The 22239-nt window shown below is 44.9% G+C and overlaps 1 protein-coding gene across 3 annotated transcripts in view; it reads left to right on the top strand.

The window, feature by feature from the left end:
- PDSS1 (decaprenyl diphosphate synthase subunit 1) overlaps nt 1-22239 on the top strand; it is an 82629-nt gene that overhangs the window by 17454 nt on the left and 42936 nt on the right. For all 3 annotated transcript variants that reach the window (XM_029588665.1, XM_029588664.1, XM_029588667.1), the window contains 5 exons: nt 2120-2252; nt 5470-5600; nt 10524-10665; nt 16675-16786; nt 16888-16997. In XM_029588665.1, coding sequence (XP_029444525.1) covers nt 2120-2252; nt 5470-5600; nt 10524-10665; nt 16675-16786; nt 16888-16997 — 628 coding nt within the window. The remainder of the gene's footprint in view (nt 1-2119; nt 2253-5469; nt 5601-10523; nt 10666-16674; nt 16787-16887; nt 16998-22239) is intronic.

Here is a 22239-nt window from a genome sequence, read left to right as displayed (position 1 = left end):
CAGACTGTAGTAACAAACAGGCTGGTGACAATTTATAGACTAACAGATTTATTGAGGCATTAGCTTTCAAGGACAAGACAGTTTTGGTTGTCTTTCTCCTTAATACTTGGCCATCATACGTAGATGTTCATACAAGGTCCCCTACTGAGTTCACACCGGAAGTTAAGAAGGAGCGTGAATGGGTTACACCGGGGAGAGATTTGGAGGGACGTTTACTCGCCATATATTCCTGCTGCCACTTCCTCCCTTCTCGCTACCCCAAAATCAAATTATTGGGGAGGTGGAGGCAGAAGGCAGGAATTTTAGTCTTTGCTGTTGGCTGTATATAGTATACACAGGTAGCAAAAATGAGAGTCTGTGTTTCTTTCTTGAAAGGAAGCCAGCCCTAACCATGTCAATATTGTAAGAAAAAATACCAAAGCTCCAGATTACTTGGTTGATGTTGATATCTTCAACTGCACTCTGCTAGTTATGGAATTGGCAAGTACATGGGTGCACCATTCCTATTATCACTTTACGTAGAGGAAGACTCTTCTGTTTGGCAGGGATGGGAAAATGTCAGATGCCTGAAATTCAGTGCCTAGTGCTGACCTAGGCCTGAAAGGAGATGTGGCCAGACTGGGCCTGTGTTTTGGGAGATACTGCTGTTGCAGCTGGCCCAAGCAGAGTGCCATGGAATGGTGGTGGCAGCAGTAGCTGCTGCCTAAAAGTGCAGAGGCTGGGAGGGAAGACTGGCTGCAGAGCCTAGAGGAATGGAATGGGGGAAGTGAAGGGGAGAGTAAAAGTAAAGATATAGCAAAACAAAAATTAATTGACAAAAAAACCCCAGCACAATCAACAATTTAAAAAAAATTCCAGGACAAAAACAGCAAAAAACAAAACTCATACAATTTTTCTATGGTTTCTAAATATTTTTTACTATAAAGAGTTCCAAAATTTTTTCATCCTTGCTGTCATGAGTATCTTAAGAACACACTACAATGATGGACAGGTTTCTTTTGCACTGCTATTTACAAAGTATAATTAGCAGTAGTGTTTCTCTTGTAGCCTTGACAATTGGTGCTACTGCTCACAAGCTTCAAATGTGTGCATGTATTTTTTTCTGAAGGTTCTGAAAAAATATATATATTTATATTTTACATTTTCAGTTCTTGTAGAATAAATATTTCAGAAGTAGGAAATTCCACACACATTGATGAAAAGTATTTATGCTGTAATTGTTAAAGAATTACTTCATTTTTATTGATACAAAATGGGAGTTAAGTGAAGATTCCTATGGAGGGAGGGGGGAGGGAGTGTGTAACATTTCTAGATGAGAAGGTAGGTGTTCTGTAAAAGTTCTTTTCTGCCTGTTTTGGGTGCCACATCCTTAGCTGCTGTCTTATCCCCCTACCCCTCCTTTTGAGCCTGTGAGCTATGACAGGTATACATGGGTCTGTTATAGCTTGGTGGGGTTCTGCACACTATTGAGGAGAGAACAGACACATTATGCTCAAATGATGGGGAAGATAAAGGTTTGTTTGTTTGTTTTTAACACTATCTCTTTCTGATGGTATAATGTGTGTTTGGGGCTGTCCACATTCAGTTTGGAGTCTGCTTAAATAAAATGCTTCATTTAATATGAAATTTAATATGATTTATTTAATATTTCATTTAATATGAAAATGAAAGCCTTTCCAGACCCCATTTGAACCTTAATTCACCACTAACTGACGCTCAGAATTTTTCTTAAGAGGGTAATTAATAACTGTACCTCAACATGGTAATTCAATAACTCTGCAAACTCCATAACTTGGTTCACACCATTAATTGGTAATTTTACTCTTCCTGTTATATTCCTATCTCCTTTTCACTGCCCCAAGTTTTGTAATTCCCTTGTTTTATTGTAACTGCAATCTTTTTTGAGCACCTGTTAAAGTTTCTTATTATTTGTTATCTTCTTTCACCTCTTGTTAATTGTAAACCGGCATGATGCGATTCCCATCGTGAATGCCGGTATAGAAAAACTCAAAATAAATAAAATATGTTGTAAGAAGTATCTTTTTTATTTCCTGGTTAGAATGATGCAGGGAGTATCTTATTCTCAGAGCGTGCAACATTCCTAATCCTCCTTTTCTAGTACATTTCCTAGCTTTCATCATAGAACGGAGAGGACGTACTGCTGCGGCAAGACACACAGCGATGAGAAATATGTGGATCCTTTTCAGCTTGGTCAGAAAGACTTGAAGAACATCTATGAGGATATTAAAAAGGTGAGAGTCTGCGCTGGGTATTCCAAGACAGGGTACAGCAACTGATTTCAAAGGAAATTGCACTGTTTTCATTCTGTAGTGTCAGCCAGTTTATTAATCAGCTGGAAATGTAGGATTTCAGTAGTAGTGCTTAAATAGTGGACTGATTTAAAAGACTTCCTTTTTAGCTGTGCATCACTCTTATATGGTGCAGTATTTTCCGTCGATAAGCAGGGCATTTAGCCATGCATGCTGGGTGACGTCATCCAGCATGCATGGCTAAATTCCCTGCTATCTATGGAAAACACACCGTTTACGGTAAGCAAGCTTGCTTCTATTTGAAGACAGAAAAAATGTTTTTTTTCTAAGTTTCTGTTTCTGTAATTTATCATGTAGCATCTTCTCCATCATTTGCTGGGCTCTCTAGAACAGTGGTTTTCAACAGGTGTGTCAGGACACACAAGTGTGTCGCGAGGTCACAGAACATGTCGCAGGCCCAGCAGAAGGCTGCTCTTTCCTCATCAGTCTGGGCAGAAGTTGGCTGATTTCTCCTTTATTGGGTATGAGAGGAAGCTGCTCTTGCTTCCTTCTCCTCTTCCTGGCCCAGTGGGAGGTTATTCCCTTCTCTTTCACCCAGATCAGAGCAAGGTATCTCCAACTCCTGTTCATATGAGCCCGACAGGACACAAACTTTATCTTCCTCTGCTTGGCCTGGCAGAGAAGCTGCTGATTCTTTCTTCACTCCATGATCATGAAAGCAGGAGCATGAGGAAGAGAGGTGCGTGCTCTATAGGATCCACTGTTGACTTCCGCTGCTGCTGCCTCATCTTCTTCCTCTCCTCAGTGCTTCTTGCTCTCATCTGCTGCTGGTAAAGTGGGAAGGAGACTCTGGATTGGACTGAAGGCTTATACTGGCTGGGAGCCAGGAGGAGGGGGAAATGTGCTGGGCAGAAGGCCTTGGGAGATAGGGAGTTAGGAGTCTATAGGGTAGGAAGGGGAAGAGGAAAGCAGGTTGGGGTTGCTGAGCAAGTAGAGGTGGAGGAAAGAGGGGCTGCTGGGCAGGGAGGAGTGATGGGAGAGATGGAGGTGTGGGGCCTGCTGGGTTGGAGGAGATGGGAGATCAGGGGCTGCTGAGCAGGAAGGGGTGGGAAAAAGGTGGTTAGAGGTATGCTGGGTAGGGAGAGGGAAGGGCAAGGAGAGTTGAGCATGGGGAAGAGGATGCAGAGGTGGAAGGTGTCGGATGTTGGACAGGGCTATGAGCATGTTGAAGGGATGATTGAGTATTTGGGACAAGTGAGGGGTGATGGAGGGGGGAGTACAAGGGCCATACTATGTCAGTTTTGAGAATATGAATTTCTTCTCTGAACTTAGCTTAGTATAGGTGGAAATATATTTCTGTTTCTGTTTGCTTTTTTGACTGCCGCAGCACATTGAACCGACGATTTCAATGTGTTATCCACTATGACGCCTAGATCTCTTTCTTGGGTTGTAGCACCTAATATGGAACCCAACATTGTGTAATTATAGCATGGGTTATTTTTCCCTATATGCATCACCTTGCCCTTATCCACATTAAATTTCATCTGCCATTTGGATGCCTAATTTTCCAGTCTCACAAGGTCTTCCTGCAATTTATCACAATCTGCTTGTGATTTAACTACTCTGAACAATTTTGTGTCATCTGCAAATTTGATTATCTCACTCGTCGTATTTCTTTCCAGATCATTTATAAATATATTGAAAAGTAAGGGTCCCAATACAGATCCCTGAGGCACTCCACTGTCCACTCCCTTCCACTGAGAAAATTGTCCATTTAATCCTACTCTCTGTTTCCTGTCTTTTAGCCAGTTTGCAATCCACAAAAGGACATTGCCACCTATCCCATGACTTTTTACTTTTCCTAGAAGCCTCTCATGAGGAACTTTGTCAAACGCCTTCTGAAAATCTAAATATACTACATCTACCGGTTCACCTTTATCCACATGTTTATTAACTCCTTCAAAAAAAGTGAAGCAGATTTGTGAGGCAAGACTTGCCCTGGGTAAAGCCATGCTGACTTTGTTCCATTAAACCATGTCTTTCTATATGTTCTGTGATTTTGATGTTTAGAACACTTTCCACTATTTTTCCTGGCACTGAAGTCAGGCTAACTGGTCTGTAGTTTCCTGGATCGCCCCTGGAGCCTTTTTTAAATATTGGGGTTACATTAGCTATCCTCCAGTCTTCAGGAACAATGGATGATTTTAATGATAGGTTACAAATTTTTACTAATAGGTCTGAAATTTCATTTTTTATTTCCTTCAGAACTCTGGGGTGTATACCATCTGGTCCAGGTGATTTACTACTCTTCAGTTTGTCAATCGGGCCTACCACATCTTCTAGGTTCACCGTGATTTGATTCAGTCCATCTGAATCATTACCCATGAAAACCTTCTCCCAACATCCTCTTCAGTAAACACCGAAGCAAAGAAATCATTTAATCTTTCTGCGATGGCCTTATCATCTTTAAGTGCCCCATTAACCCCTCGATCATCTAACAGTCCAACTGACTCCCTCACAGGCTTTCTGCTTTGGATATATTTAAAAAGGTTTTTACTGTGAGTTTTTGCCTCTACAGCCAACTTCTTTTCAAATTCTCTCTTAGCCTGTCTTATCAATGTCTTACATTTAACTTGCCTATGTTTATGCTTTATCCTATGCACTTGCAGCTGCTCTTTCTGTATCCTGTACTTCACTTGGTTGTACCAAAATGCAGCTTTCAGTGTACTAATTGCCATTACGTTGCCTGCAGTAATTGAGCTGCCCATCAGATGAGGGCTAACCCAAGGAGGAGCATGAGCTGAATGTATAGCAATGAAAAGAAATGCAATTAAGTCCTAAAGTGTCTTGTGCTACTTTGCTGGGATTCTTCTTTTCTTGTAATGTGTTTACATGGTAAAAATAGCTTAGTTGTGCATGATAAAAATGACAGCAACTATGCAAGGAGAAACTAGCATCAGTAATCTTTTTTTCTTCAAAACACTGGAGAAAAAGTCATGACTTGAGCAAAGGACCTGAGTAGTCTGAAGAGCTTTCATCTTTAAACATTAAGGACTCATTTCTGCCCAGCTCTTTTGCTAGTCTTTTTTCTTTTAATATGCTATCTACTTTGTGACACTTCAAGTGTGTTCCTCCATGGCATTGACCACATTAATCTGAGATGCACTGTTGTGATGGAGGTTGTTTTTCATGGTTGCAGGAACTGTTCATTTCAACAGCAGAGCTTAAGGATCTTTGTGAATATTATTTTGACGGAAGAGGGAAAGCTTTACGGCCAGTATTAGTGGTGCTAATGGCGAGAGCGTGCAATATTCATTTCAATAATTGTAGGTAAGTTCTCTGCTTCTTATCCTCTCAGTTGGGGCCAGATTTACTAGGCTTTTTATTTTCCCCCATACACACAGAATGGCCAAAGCCTTAGTAAATCAGGCCTTTTATCTTTTTCTGGTCCCTTGTTTTCCTTCCAAGGCGATGTTGAATGCACTGCAGTTCTGAACCGACCAGAATTAATCATGTTAAAGGGAGGGAGGGGCCTGTAGAATTTTAAGGTGGATGCAAAGAATTCATTTATGAAAAATTAGGGGGGGGTTTTGGGTTTTTTTTTTTTTATAATTTAGAATTTTATTGAAAGTGTAAACATCAAACAGTATATATAAATAACAATGTTTGTAATTTTGAAACACAAAAAAATATAATAAAGGTATATACTTTCACATGAGTTTCTGAAAAATTAGTTTGCAGGTTTTCTTTCAAACTTTATTTTAATGGGGTACAGAATGAAAGTAAAAATGTTTAATGGAAAGGAACAGCTGTAAACATAAGAGATGAGTAGAGCAAAATGGGTTGAAATGGAACACATTAGTAGATGGTCAGCAGAATAGGCATGGAATGACAGCAGTAGGGAGTATAACTTGAGGCAGGGACATAAGCTAAAGCAATACTGAGTTAATACAATCTACAAGCACTAAATAGGATTAAAGGAGGCTTAGAAGTTATTTATTTGTATTTATGTAATTATATTTCTTGTCCATCTTCCTAAGAAAATAGCTCAAGCCAGCGAGCATGTGCCCCAAAACCCCCAAATTTGCTGCTCAGACAAAACCATACAATCATCATCACCCTCATCTAACATAGGTCCCCACTATAAACGTACATGAAAGACAGTAATCTCTTGCTTAACTTAGAGGATAGTATACAAACCACTCCTACCAGAGGTGGGGAGACTGAGAAGCATCTGGGAAAATGAGGACTACATGGATGAAATGCTTATCAAGGCATCTAAGTTGGAGACCTCAAGCAGAGAGAGAAGTGAAACTGGACCATGAGATGACAGCTAGACTCAGAATACTATGGCTACTAGACAGTTCATCACGGCTCTGATACATATTTTTTTTTAATTTAAGATCCAGTATGCAGACATGAAAGTGGAGGAGAAGATTCCATCCCATGATGAGGATCAACCAAGACATGCAAACCCCAAAGCTGCAGGCACAACAACCACTGCATCTAGGAGGAAGAGGGTAGTGGTGGTTGTTGACATGGAGGCATCCATCTGTCAACCAAACATGTTGTCTGAAGAAGTATGTTGTCCACTGGGTGTCAAAATCCAAGTCGTTAAGGAGAGATTGCTGAAAATCCTTAATCCTACTGACCGCTATCCAATGCTGCTCATCCTTGTTAGCACGAATGATACTGCTAGATACCATACAGAGCATATCAAAAGTGACTTCATGGCTGTGGGGGAGAGGGTAAAGCAGTAAGTGCTCAGGTAGTATTCTCCTCCATCCTCCCAGTCAAGGATAAAGGTCCGGGCAGGGAAAACTCACATTCTAGAGATAAATGAATGGCTGCATAGATGGTGTCAACAAAGGTATTTTGGCTTCCTGTATCATGGGATGATATTTCAAGGATTGCTGGAAGACATCCAGTAGTTGATTGACCTGGAATGGGATGCCCTGGAAGCCAGCTTTAAAAGAGGTCAGGCATTGGAGGCCTTGTACCCCCTGGACCCGACGGCCAGAGAACGCTGCGTTTCCCCAAAGTGGACGACTTGATCTGCATGTCTCGAAGCGACAACCATCCCAGTGGAAGGAGGAGCAGCTTTGAAAGGATGTACGTGATAGGCAGTCCATCCTTAAGCAAGCCTTTGATGCGACAGCAATGGCACTTCAGATTGCTTCCTGTTGTGCCCTAGTTGCTCGCTCGTGCCTGCTTCTTTCTCGCTAGGCAGATGGTTCAGGGGCATATTCCAGAGAGGCGATGGAGCTGCTACAGCCTTTCTAGCAGATGCAAGCTCTGACCTAGTTCGTACCTCGGCCGGAGGAGTGGCCTATGGTGGTGGTGGCCAGAAGACAACTATGGCTGCGAAATTGGTTAGCAGACGCAACATCTAAGGCAAACCTCACAAAGATGCCCTTTAAGGGATCTCTCCTATTTGGAAGCGAATTGGAAAGTTTGGCCAGTAAGTGGGGTGAATCTCCAGTGCCGCGGCTATCAGAAGATAAGAAAAAGCGGTCGCAGCGCCCCTCACCTATGAGGGCCAGGGGCTCCCAGCACTTTCGGCCCTACTGAAACTCGTTCTTTCAGACATCTCAACCCTCGGGAAGGTCTCAGTCCTTTCGGAACAGACAACCAAAAAGAGGAACTAATTCAGGCTCAGGTTCAGCCCAAACTTCCCAATTAAATTTAGCTGACCCATCCATGGGACGAGGAGATAGGGGGCCAGCTATCCCTTTTCTATCAGCGATGGGTCGAGATCATGTCAGACAAATGTGTACTGGACATCATACGAGAAGGATAAGCTCTGGAATTCCGCAGCATCCCTCGGGACATGTTCATGATGTCATCTTGCCACTCTCAGCACAAGAAACTGGCAATGGAATCTACATTGATGAGAATCCTCAGTTTGAGGGCTATAACTCTGGTACCGAAACCCCAGGAAAATAAAGGGAGTTATTTCATCTGTTTCACCATACCCAAGAAGGGAGGGTTCATTTGGCCCCCATCCTGGATCTCAAGAGCATCAACTACCATCTGCGGATAATTATCTTTCACATGCAAACTCTGCACTCCGTCATAATGGCTGTACAACTGGTAGAGTTCTTAAACTCCCTGGACCTTCATATTCCAATCTGTCAAGAAAACTAGCATTTCCTATGCTTTGTGGTACTGGGCTGCTTTATATCAGTTCAGGGCGTTGCCCTACAGCCTGACAACGACCCCCAGAACATTCTCCAAAATTATGATGGTCGTGGAATCCTGGTGCACCCTTACTTAGACGACTGGCTGATCCGGGTGAAGTCTTTAGAAGAGAGCCTACAGTTGACCAGCAGGGTCACGTCCCTGCTTCAGGAACTTGGTTGGGTCATAAAAATGGACAAGAGCAGCCTAAAGTACCTGGGAGTCTGGTTCGACACCAAGCAGGACAGTCTTCCTTCCTCCCTCGAGGATAAGGAAGCTGATGTGCCAAGTGCATCGGTTGACGAACACAATGCGCCCCAGGGTTTGGCGTTATCTCCAGGTCTTCGGTCTGATGGCGTCGACCTTGGAGGTAGTATCATGAGCGAGGGCATACATGCGACCACTCCAACTCTCCCTGCTGTCACATTGGAAACCATTGTTTTAAGACTATTCGATTTGCCTCCACCTACCGATGGAAGTATGTTCTCGACTCCAGTGGTGGCTATAGGAAGTTCAACTAAACAAGGGTGTAAGCCTGTCCCCACTGAACTGGCTAGTCCTCATGACAGACACAAGCCTCCGAGGGTGGGGAGCTCACTATCAGGAATTGGCAACCCAGGGGCGATGGACTAAGGAAAAGGTGTGCTGGAACATAAACCGTCTTGAAGCCTGAGCTGTCTGATTAGCATGTCTGCAATTCAGCCACAGACTCTCAAAGCCAGGCGGTCCGCGTGATGTTAGACAATGCAACAACGGTAGCCTACATCAGCTGCCAGGGAGGAAACAAAAGCCACCAAGTGTCTCTGGAAATAGACCCCCTTATGGAACGGGCAGAGTTAAATCTACAAGAGATCTCGGCCTCCCACATCGCAGGAAAAGACATCAGAGCAGACTTTCTCAGCAGGGAAAATCTGGATCCAGGAGAATGGGCATGGTTGACCAGAACCTTCCAGCTCCTGGTAGATGGTTGGGGCCTCCCATCTATCGACTACTGGCCATAACTCACAATGTGAAGGTCCTCCGATTCTTCAGTCGCAGAAGAGATCAGTGTTCCCAAGGGATTGATGCCCTTGTCCAGACCTGGCCAGAGGAGGACTTACTGTACGCCTTCCCTCCGTGGCCTCTGCTGGGCAAGGTCATTCGCAAGATCGAATGCTACAGAGGATTAGTCCTTCTGATGGCCCCATATTGGCCCAAACACCCATAGTGTGCAGACATGCAGAGACTTCTAGTGGAGAGCCCCCTATGCCTCCCTCCGCACAAGGTTCTTCTCCAACAAGGTCCAATCCTTCACGAGGACCCAACTCAGTTTTGTCTTACGGTCTAGCCCTTGAGAGGGCTCATCTGACAAAGCAAGGGTATTCGGTGGCAGTAATTGTCACCTTGCTCTGGGTGCGGAATTCTCGATGACCTTAACATATGTGCGGATCTGGAGAATATTTGAGGCCTGGTGTGAGGAACGCGGGGTGCCCCCTCGGACAGTGAAGATCCCCATGATTCTGAAATTTTTATAGGATGACCTGAACAAAGGGTTGTCCCTCAACTCCTTGACTGTCCAGGTAGCAGCTCTCTCCTGTTTCCGCGAGGTGAATGGAGCCTGCATGTCGACACATCCGGACTTGGCCTTTTTCCTAAAAGGGGTTAAACACCTCCGACCACCCTTGAAGTGGCTGGTCCCCCCTATGGAACCTTAATCTAGTATTGGACATTTTAGCAGGGCCTTCCTTCCGGCCACTGCGCAGTCTATCTCTATGCCTGTTAACGCTGAAGACTGTATTCTTGGTGGCAATATGCTCAGCTCGTCGCATCTCTGAACTACAGGTTCTGTCGTGTCGGGAGCTGTTGTCTGCAAGAACATAAGAGCATGCCATACTGGGTCAGCTTCTTGTATTTGCTGTGTACAAATGCAGTAAAAACATAAGTTTTATTATACAGCCCTATAGTACAGGTGTGCTGACTTTGCTGTAGCATTGGCATATCATTTACGGAAGGCAGAGCTGCAGGGTGAGGTTTTTGTCAGCGGATACCTATACTGTACATGATTTGCTGTACTCTACACTTGTCTCTCTGCAGGGAGGTGTTTGCAAGCCAGCGTTCAGTAGCATTAATTGTAGAGATGCTCCATACTGCTAGCCTCGTCCATGACGATGTTATTGATGGCTCCAATTCTCGAAGAGGGAAAAGCACAATTAATCAAATCTGGGGTGAAAAAAAGGTGAGCTAATCATTCTTTACAAGCATAACGATGTATAGGGTAAAAACACTCAGAATTTGATATTCGTAGAATTTTGTGATACTGTGCTGCCCCACACATCTAATATTAGTTGTGATATTTTATTACAAAAAATGCTGTAAAACGTCCTTACAACAGTACAGAAATGTACCAAATATATTTAATTCTGTTTTACATTTAAACTATGATTAGATTTTAACAGCTGAATGTTTGATTCTTGTGAGTATTTGTCTCAATTCATAGAACCAGATTTAAAGTTTTAAGAATAATTTTCAACCTTTTCATGCCTCGGGATGAAGAGGGAATATAGAACTGTTTTCCCTCCAGGCTGAGGGCTCTCTTCTGAAGGATCTGGAACCCAAAGGCCAAGCGGCTGCTGAGGTCTTCCCCACTCCCACCAGTGGCAGACACCTCTTTCGAGGGCTCACTACAGGATGATCCAGAGGGGCAGGACCCTCATGGGGCAGACTCTGTCCTGGATCCTCAGGACCCAGACCATGATTCTTCACAGGCGTCTCCTGTCGATGATGATGAGCCCAAGGTGGTCCGGCTGTTCCGCAGGGAAGAACTAAGCAGTTAATACCCATGGTCTTGGAGGAGCTGGATATTGACGCTCCTGTGAGCTCAGAGTTGGGAACAGTGAACCCAGTTATGGTGGGGCTTCGGGGTCCAACCAGGGATTTTCTATTCCATCAGTCCGTGACTGCCTTGCTTTTCTGGGAGTGGGATACTCTGGGCACAGGGCTGAAGGTCATGTGAGCCATGGACAAGTTGTATCCACTAGGAAGTGCTGGATCTTCTGAGGATTCCTAAGGTGGATGCTTCGGTCTCTGTGTTCACTAAGAAAATGACCATTCCGGTCACCGGTTCCGCAGCACTCAAGGATCTTCAGGATCGGAAGCTGGAAGGTCACCTCAAAATGATTTTTGAGGTGTTTGCGCTGGGAGCCCGGGCTGCTATTTGTAGCAGTTTTATGTTGAGAGCAAGTCTGCGCTGGGTTTAGTAATTACAGATGGACAGGACATTTTCACCTATGGAGTCTGTGTAGGCCGAGTGACTGGAAGCTGTTGTGGCCTATAATGCGGATACGCTCTATGATCTTCTCCATACTTCTTCGAGATCCATGGTGGCGGCAGTATCAGCTCAGAGATTCCTCTGGTTGAGGAATTGGGCGGATATTTCTTCCAAGACACAGCTTGGTTCACTGCCTTTTAAAGGGAAGTTGCTCTTCAGGAAGGACTTAGAAGAAATGATCGTCCCTCGGGGAGAATAAGGTGTATAAGCTGCCAGAGGACAAACCAACGGCTAGGAATACTTTCTCCTATCGCTCTCGCTTTCGCAGAAATCGACGATTCAGGTCTTCCAGATCTTCAGGGTCCTCTTCATGTCAAGGCACTGGCAGGCAGCAGTCGTGGAACCAGTCTTTTCGTGGATGCAGTTCTCGGCATGATGGCCCCTCCCAGGGGCAGGGCAGAGTTAAATCTCCCCAATGAGGCGAACCTAGCTCACTCCTCAGTGCCAGCGATAGGGGCCGGTTGGCTCTTTTTTACGAGGAGTGGGTCAAGATCACATCAGATCAGTGGGTCTTAAGTGTCATAGAAAAAGGCTACGCTTTAGAATTTGCTCAGCCTCTAAGAGATTGTTTACTGGTTTCCCCGTGCTCTTATGAGCAGAAGAGGGTGACTGTTTGGGATACTGTCCTCCACCTCCGAGAGATGGGAGCCATTGTGGTGGTGCCTCCAGAAGAGCGAAGGCAGGGTTGTTACTCCATCTATTTCATGGTACCAAAAAAGGAAGCTACCTTCCGTCCCTTTCTGGATTTAAAGAAGGTAAACAAGACTCTGAGAATCCCCCGCTTCATATGGGAGAGACTGCCGTCCGTCATTGCATCGGTACACAGAGTGGAGTATCTCGCCGCTTTGGACCTGACAGAAGCATATCTGCACATCGGGATATGGCATGATCACCAAAATATTTGAGGTTCATGGTTCTGGGAGAGCATTACCAGTTTTGCACCATGCCTTTCGGATTGGCGACTGCTCCCAGGACCTTTCCCAAGGTCGTGGTGGTGGTGGCGACTCTCCGCAAGGAAGGGGTCCTGGTCCACCCCTACTTGGATGACTGGCTGATTCGAACATAGTCTGAATCCTCGTGTCAAGGAGCAGTGGCTAGAGTCCTCCAGCGCCTGAAGGCATTGGGTTGGATAGCCAACTAGCCAAAAGTCACTTGATTCCTTCCCAGACACTGGAGTTCCTGGGAGCACGAGCATGGGGAAGGTCTTCCTCACCGAGGAAAGGATTGCCAAATTGCAAGCTCAGGTTCAATCACTGTTGGACAAGACATTGCCCCGAGTATGGAACTACTTGCAATTGCTCGAATCTATGGCTTTTACCTTGGAGTTGGTGCCATGGGCGTTTGCTCATATGAGGCCTCTACAAGTCCGCCTTACTATCCCGTTGGGATCCGATGTCCAAGCATTTTCATTTGCCTCTCCCCCTCCCAGAATTGGCAAAGACCAGCCTGCAGTGGTGGCTTCAGCTGGACAAATTGCCAAGGGGAGTAGACCTGGATATCCCATCTTGGACAGTTGTTACCACGGATGCCAGCCTCTGCAGTTGGGGAGCGGTCTGTCAGGAGAGATCGATGCAGGGCCAATGGTCTCCGGAGGAGGCCTTATGATCGATCAACCGGTTGGAGACCAGAGCAGTGCACCTGGCTCTTCAGGCCCTCCTACCTCTGGTCAGAGGAAGGCCAGTGAGGGTGATATCGGACAATGCAACCGCGATGGCTTACATCAGTCATCAAGGTGGACCCAAGAGCCAGGCAGTAGCCCTGGAATTGGTCACCTGGGCCGAGCTACATCTGGAGAGATTGGCAGCATCCCACATCGCAGGTGTCGACAATTCGCAGGCGGATTTTTTGAGCCGGGGAGTGGGCGTTGTCGGGCGAAGCGTTTCACCTCATTTGTCCCAAATGGTCCGCTCCTGGCATGGACCTGATGGGCGACATTTCACAATGCCAAGGCTCTTCAGTTCTTCAGCAGACAGAGGGAGATGGGTGCAGAAGAGGTGGATGCTCTAGTTCTGCCCTGGCCCAGTACATGTTCTCCTGTTTGTCTTCCCGCCATGGCCATTATTAGGCAAGGTAGTGCGCCGCATAGAAATCCACCTGGGCAAGGTGGTTCTCGTGTCTCCAGAGTGGCCGAGACGTCTGTGATTCGCAGATATGATCAACCTAGCGGTGAACGGTCCCCTGAGGTTGAGGCACCTGCCGAATCTCTTGCATCAAGGCCCCGTTTGTTTCGATCAAGCAGATCGCTTTTGTCCAGCGGCTTGGCTTTTGAGAGGGAGCATTTGAGGAATAAGGGTTATTTGGATGGTGTGATAGCTACCCTGCTCCAATCCAGGAAGACTTCCACTTCGTTGGCGTATGTCAGAGTGTGGGAGATTTTTGAGTCTTGGTGCCTTGAGCTCAAACTGGATCCTCTTCTGGGCTCTGTGGGGGATGTCTTGTCCTTTTTGCAAGACGGCCTCGTTAAGATTTATCCTTTTAATTCCCTGAGAGTTCAGGTGATGGCCCTAGGCTGTTTTCGTAGCAAAGTGCGAGGAGTTGCCTTGTTGGCACATCTGTATGTAGTACGTTTTCTCTGGGGAGCGAAACATTTGCAGCCTCTAGTTCAGAATCCTTGTTCGTTCTGGAGTCTTAATGTATTCCTGAAAGCTGTGTGTACGTCTCCGTTTGAGCCTTTGAAACGGGTGACCTTGAAAGATCTTACTTTGAAGGTGATCTTTCTGGTGGCGATATCTTCTGCCAGGCGGGTGTCGGAGCTTTAGGTCTTATCCTGCAGGGAGCCCTTTTGAGAATCAAGGACTCAGGAGTGTCCTTGAGAACAGTCCCCTCCTTTCTGCCTAAGGTGGTATTGACTTGCCATCCTTTCCAGATTTGGTCCCTTCCACTCCTCAGTCCAAAGAGTTATGGAAGTTGGATGTGAAGAGGGCTCTCTTGCTTTACTTAGAGGTGATGAACAGTTTCCACTTGTCTGATCATCTCTTTGTTTTGTGGAGTGGCCCTAGACAGGGGCAGAAAGCCTCCAGGACTACTGTTGTGCGGTGGTTGGAGGCCATTAACTCGGCATACGTTACTCAGGGTCATCCGGTGCCGTCCGGTCTTCAGGTGCATTCTACTCGTTCGCAAGTAGCCTCTTGGGCCGAATTCCAGCAAGTATCACCGCAAGAAATCTGTAGAGCAGCTACTTGGTAGTCTTTACTCACTTTTGCCAGGCATTACTGTTTGGATGTCCAGGTTCTAGAGCCTGGTGGTTTTGGTGAAAGTGTACTCCAAGCGGGATTCTCGCAGTCCCACCCACTTTAAGGAAGCTTTGGTACACCCCAGCTGTCTGGACTGATCAGGTACATACAGGGAAAGGAAAATTGGTTCTTACCTGCTAATTTTCTTTCCTGTAGTACCATGGATCAGTCCAGAGTCCCGCCTAGTTTGGGAAGAGGGTATTGGAGAGTCCGCTCGGTTGCCTGTTTTCTCTGCAAAGCCTGCTTGATCACTTGTTGTTTTCCTATGAAGAATGGCTCAGGTTCTTGTTACTGCTACACAGGGTTTGATGCAGGCAACATTTGCTTTTTGTAAGATAGTTCAATTGGTTCGTAAAGGTTTTTGTATCTGGCTTGGGTACAGTTCAATACTGGCAGACTGCAGGTGGCACCTCGGGTTAAGTGGCAGAGTCAGTGAAAATTTCTCTGTCTCCATCTACTGGAAGGGAGGTAAAACCCAGCTGTCTGGACTGATCCTTGGTACTACAGGAACGAAAACTAGCAGGTAAGAACCAATTTTCCTTTATCCTTCTGGACATGTAATTTGACTGGCATTGAGTTCCATAGTTTCATCCCAGGAATTGAGATCGTTCTTTCCCTCACCTTGCTTAAATGTGTGGATTTAGAGGTGTGCACTAAGCTGGTGGTCGGTGGAGTGCCTCTCTCTCTTAGGTTTCTTCAGGTATAGCTTTGCACCTTAACACCAAGCTGCCTGTTTCTTTTGTCTGTTGCCACTAAGCACGGAGAATGCATGGAAGTGTGGCAGACGTGCATTTCCCCCACATGCTGGTGGATATTTGGGAATAGAGGGAAAGAAGAGGCTGCCTGTGTGCATCTTCCCCCACAATAATACATCCTGTCCTCACCATCTACTTGCCACAGTGTTGCCCCCTCATAACTTAATCACCTCACCTCCTTGACCAGGGCTATGCCTCCAACCTTCTACCCCTTCTCCACCGACAAATGTTGCCAAGCCCTACTACTGCCTCCTAGTGAAGTGACACTTTCCCATTCCCCTGCTGATCCCTTCAACCTCATCTTCCTTCATAAGCCACCTGTAGATACTTCCCCCCATGGCTCTACCCCATGATCCTGATGATGTTTCCACACCTTTGTATCCTCTGGTGACCCCTCTGAGTTCAGTCCGGAGCCCTCTCTTGTAAGCCCACACCCCATGCCACCATTTCCCAGTAACCAAGTTTCCCCTCCCTCCTACTCCATTAAGTGACATTGCCTTGTTCTCCCTCCCAACTTCACTCCAATCCACTCATTCCCCCCTTCTGGTGATGTATCCCAACCATGCTCATATTCCCACTCATCCTCATCTTAGATAGGAGTAGAAAAGGAAAAAGTAAAATGTCTGCATTGGGGCAAGGGAGGAGAAGTTGCATTCCCACCTTCAGAACCCTAAAATATGCAGCACTTTTACTGTTTGGATATCCAAAGAAATGAGTTGTTGGAATCCATTTTATGAATCAAGTGTATATGTTTACAAGAGTTTCACTTTACAGATTGTAGCAAAATTATAATAGTGTTATGAATTCTGGAAAATGTTTCTGCAAGGTTTTCTGCTGTTCTGGATTTATGGAAAATCTTCTGCTAAAGGAATCCTAACGTGCTCTCGCAAGTAGAATGCCAGTCTGTAAACTGTCCCCTTGCTTTGTAGGCTGTTCTCGCTGGTGACTTTATTCTTTCTGCAGCATCTGTTGCATTGGCACGAATTGGAAATACCACTGTTGTAGCGCTATTATCTCAGGTCCTTGAAGATTTAGTGCGTGGTAAGACTTGTGTTTTTGTATTTTCATGTTCATTATTATGGTAAAAATTTAAAGGGAAGTTGTTAATAATCTTGGGTTTTCATTTCCTTTTTTTTATTTAGGTGAATTTCTTCAGCTGGGCTCTAAAGAAAATGAGGATGAGAGATTTGCACACTACCTCGAAAAGACCTTTAAGAAGACTGCAAGTCTTATAGCCAACAGTTGTAAAGCAGTATGTACGTTCTGTCTTCCAAACTTACCAAGTGCACAGACTAAATTTTTGATTACAGCTGCTCTACTGAGTAGTAGGAATCCATATGTACCTCTAGTTGAGGTGTGGACTTGTGCACATGCTGTGTAAGAGTATTCTCCCGGTTCACCAGTTTTTCTTGCAGGATAGCAGTCTGTGTTCCATCAGTGGCCACTGGCGGTGGTAATGCATTGTGCTGCCTTTAATTTTGCGTAGTTATCAGCAGTGCTACAGCAAATCAGAGTATGAAATAATTATCACTGTAATGTGTGGCATCATGACCAGGGATCCTACTTATTGCATTTCTCTTCAAGAAAGTTCTCACTTTTCTTCTTGTGCCATACTAGTACACAAAATCCCCGCCCGGGCTCTAATCTGCTGTTGCCACCTCCTCCTTCTCAGACCCTGATCTGCCAGACCACCCACCACTGCTGCCTTTCTTTCCCTCCCTCCATGCTCCAATCTGCTGCTACTGTCGCCACCGCTTCCTTCATGTGTCTCCACCACCTTCTTGGCCCCAATCTGCCAATACAGCCACCTCCCTCCTGACCTGGCCTTGATACATAATGGCAGCATATGCTGGCAATTGATCATGCCCATAGGGGAAAAAAATAACATTTCAGTTCCATACCCTGATGGAGGTTCCATTTTTTTTATTCTGTTGTAATGAATAGTTTTGTTGGTTTTTTTTTTTTTTTTTTTACCAATAACTGTACAAGGTGCCTAGCTTTCTGGGGTGTTTTTTTCCATAGTGAAAGGGGCCTTGAGCCTTCAGGACTGGATAAAATGAGTAGTACTCCTCCTCCTTGGTTGTTTATGCAGGTGGGCAGGTATTCCCATTCCGGTTCTGTTAGGTGGAGGACCATAGCAGATACCCACCTAGTTGTTAAGAGGTTAGGTTTGGAGCCCATTTTTAGGCATTCTTATATAAAGGTAGCAAGAACAGCCCATGAGGAGATCATTTCTGTCCATCACAGGCAAAATGAAGAAAGGTGGAATATTGTGCTTTGGTATGATTTGAGAGTGTGACATGGTAGTTGCAATGGCCAAGTTTCTCGCTGGTGGGGTAGTCATTGCCAGGTATACAAGAATGCCAATCCCACGCCTGTATACTTGTCGTAGCAGTGCATCTTTCATACTTGCTGTTTTACAGCATTTCGAAGTCCTTAAGGCTTCTGTAGGTTCAGTATGGGAGTGTGGCATTTTTGTAGGACTGCAGGGGGATCATCCAGCAGACAATTCAGAATGTTGCAAATCTTTCAGAAATCTCATGTTTATATCTCGGTACTAATAATTTACCACAACACACATGTTGCAAGGCACAACTCCTGGGCAAGAGTGTTCCATAATATTGGCGGAGCCACTGAAAATGCTCTTTCCCTCGTCTCTGCAGAGCAGGCCTGACACATGGTACAAACATCCAGAAGGCCCCTCTAAGAAAATAGCAAGGACCATGTTGGACTATAGATGTGGAGAATTGCATTAATCCGTGGAAGACAGTCAAGAAACAGCAATTTATGCACCAACATTGTCACTGTGTAGGTTATTCACCACTGGATTGGCAACCAGTTCAGATCAAACAATGTGGCAGAAATCTGATCTCACTTGCAGTGACCAGAGATGTCAAGACTTGCATTGATTCTGTGCTTTTGTGAGATGTTGGGTGTCTGCAGAGGCGGATTGACCTATCGGGGGATCGGGCATCCCCCGGTGGGCCAGTCTAGCTGGTCACGTGGTCTCGACCGTGTGGCTCTTCCTCAGCGCCTCACAGCCAGCCCCCGCCATTAGACCAAGCCAGCGTGGGCCGAAGAAAAGAAGATTAGCCAGCCCCCGTGGAAGACCAAGCCGGCAGGGGGCCGACTAAATTAAAACCGAGGCCGGCGGCGGCCGAAGAAATGAAGATGGGGGCCGACTAAATTAAAACCGAGACCGGCAGCTGAAGAAATGAAGATAGGCGCTGCCCAGCCAGCCCCCGCTTGAGGCTGGCTGGGAGGCATCCATCTTCTTTTCTTCGGCCCCCACCGGCCTCGATTTTAATTTCTTCGGCCCCCGCCGGAGACCAAGAGGGCCGAAGAAATTAAAACTGAGGCCGGCAGGGGCCGAAGAAGTGAACACCAGTGCTGCTAACCACCGCCGGAGACCAGCTGTTCAGCGTGGGCCTTGGATCAGAAGCGTGCTTCTGTGTGTATGTGAGAAAGGAACGGTGCTTGTGTGTGTGTGTGTGAATGTGAGAAAGGAATGGTGCTTCTGTGTGTGTGTGTTATGTATGTGAGAGAGGAATTTGCCAGTTTAAAAAAAATGAAATGTGATAATACATATACCTCAACTTTTATGCTGGTAGTGCAACTTTTGAAAAGTTGGATGAAAGATGAAATTACTGAATGTTAAGCATCCCTCTTCTGGAAAATAAAATTTAGCAAAGTGGGTAGAGACAAATACTAAAGCAAAAAAAATTAAACTATTTAAAATGTTCATCTCAGCAAAATCACAAATTTAAGATACTGATGCCAGGTGGGGTTTTTTTTTTAAGCATAATTTAAGCATGAAGACTAGAATAGTTCCACTCTGAAACGGTTTTGCTATTTTTTTTAAGCCTTTAGAAAATGTATATTTTTAAATGACTAAGACTGGAATCTTCCCATTTAAAAGGGAAGTTGACTAAGGATGTCTTTCGGTTCCATATCTCCCACATGAATGATCATATGACTGATAATTTGAAGAAAGACACTTGCTTTATTGCCTGAAAGCGCAAAACAAAAGAAGCTGTACGGTGTGGATGGCTGTCCCTTGGGAGGACAGAACCTGAAGGAAGGGTGTCATTTCGCCTTCTGATAGGAATGTGGTTTTCTTATTTAATGGTTGGGAGCATCACTTTCACTTTTAGTAAAAGTGAAAAATGCTGCAAGTCTGAAAGCAAGGTGCTTCTGTGAGAGTGTAATGTGTATGTGAGACAGGGAGGGTGCTTCTGTGTGTCAATGTGTGTGCGCAAGAGAGATGGAGCATGTTTTTGGCAGGCTTGTGGCTGTGAGAGAGGGCATGTGTGTGATTGAGCCTGTTTGTAAGTGAGATAGAACATGTGTGTGATTGAGAGTTTGTGTGTGATTGAAAGCCTTTGTGTAAGTAAGAGAGAGCGAGAGCATTGTGTGATTGAGAGATTGGCCAGAGAGGTGACGTGTGTATGTGTGAGACTGATCAGGGAGATGACTGGTATGTGTGTGCTTGTGTGTGTGAGAGACTGGTTGGGGAGATGATTGGTGTGTGAGAGACAGAAACTGGTCGTGTGTGTGTGTGTTGGTTGTGGTCCCTAAGGGTGAGGACAGCTTCAGCAGCTACTGCTGCATCTGGTGTGGCGGAGAGGGTAAGTAAAGGTGGCTTTTTAAGTTCATTTTTCTTGATTGACTACCATTTTAATTATTGGGTAGTATGTGATGTATCTGCTGACTGAAATATTTTATTGGTGTTTGGTAAAGGTTTCAAAATTTGCTTGAGTCTTTAATTAATGGATATTCTATTCATCAGCTGTTTTGAAATTATTTTATTAGTATGATTTTATAATTATGATTCATGATTTATATATCTTGATTTTGATTGTTTCATGAGGAATAGTGACATTTTTGTTTTTCCATTGTTGCACTGTATAGAGTCTGGCATGATACGTTTTACAGTTTAGTTTTTGTCTGCACATTTCTATTTATACTTTATGTGGCTTTATTCTGTATTTGGTGAGGGTTTGTGTTCTGCATGCAAAGACTGAGATGAAGCATTCTTTTAGCATGTGGTTTCTCTGTAGGGATCTGTAGTAGCTTGGCCTGTTCTGTTTTCCTGATAGGAGGTGTATTGATATTTTAGATTCTGGTGTAATATTTGTGGTATTCTTTTTCATAGGTGGGGTTGTTATTCTTTGAGTTTTGGCAAATAGTACTGTGTTGATACGGGAGGACCGAGCCGAAATACAGGGGAGTGTACATATATATGTAAATTATATTGTATATGTAATTGGGTACCCATGGGCCAGTATGGAGAAAAATCCCCCAGGCCACTATTTTCCCTCAATCCGCTCCTGGGTGTCTGGTGCTGCAAAAACCAAAACATAACTAACTGGGTCTTCATTTATCAGCACAACTGCCTGTGGAAACGCGGGACACTTATAAGTGTGAGCAAGCCTTTTGGAAAAGAGGAGCAGTATTGTTCAAGGTAAATTAATATTGCACCTCTTTGTCATAATTTGTTTTGGATTGCATTCCTAAGAGTACATTGAAGGACATTACTACATGTTGATTAATTGGGAGTTATCAGACAGCTTCCTACTCTACTGAATTTCAGCTTCATTGGGAAACAAATGTCTGGTGTTAGATTTTGTTTTAAAAATAATCTTTGATGGCCGATAATGTCCTTTGAAAGTGGTTGTGCTTGTACTGTTATCTCTTCAGTAAGCTAGCTTTGGCTCAGAATAACCATGACTGCAATTCAGAGCCCTCTGGCTGTGTGGCAGCAAAATGAATTTCTATTGTTTAACCATGGAAATTTTATAGGATTATAATAAACAATGGGAGGATGGCAATTGAAAAAAATGCAGTTCCTTCTTCATCCAGTCTGACTAGCACAACACAAGTGGGTTATGCATTCCTACCAGCAGATGGAGCCAGAGATCAAGAGCTCGCTGATGTCACCCTTCATATAGCTCTGTTCTGACAGCCTGCCAGTAATCTCTGTCTCGAGTATATGATCTTCATGCTTCCTTGCTGGAAGCTGAGATCATGTTAGACCAGATGAACAAGAAGATTCTGGTACAAGGCTCCTGAGGTGGATAGATGAATCTCTCTCCATTAGTTGAGCAGAGCACTTGCCTAATTTTAGCCTGTGAACATGCAGGGAAGAAGGATATCTCCTACAGGCTTGCCTCACTCAGAAGTGTTCCAGAGTTGATAGCAGTGGCTCCCTCCCTCTGAGGAGTAAGGTAGGACCAAGGAGCTTCCAGAGGTCTTTTTTTCTTTTCCTCCCTTCTGGTTTCCCTATTCCTATCTGCTGTTCACCCCGAGTTGATTTTTTTCCTCTGGATGGTTATTTTCTGGAGCTGTCATTAAAAAAAAAAAAAAAAAAAAAAGACTAAACTCAGCATAGGTCAGCAGCATTAATTCTTTCACAGTAAATGTGCCATGGGGGGGGGCCGGCAGAGTGACTAGGTCCATGATTGTGCAGGACAAGATGTTGGAAAACTGCATGG

Source organism: Rhinatrema bivittatum, chromosome 2 (genome assembly GCF_901001135.1).
Source record: "Rhinatrema bivittatum chromosome 2, aRhiBiv1.1, whole genome shotgun sequence".
Taxonomy (NCBI): domain Eukaryota; kingdom Metazoa; phylum Chordata; class Amphibia; order Gymnophiona; family Rhinatrematidae; genus Rhinatrema; species Rhinatrema bivittatum.
This window is presented reverse-complemented; position numbering and strand designations above follow the sequence as displayed.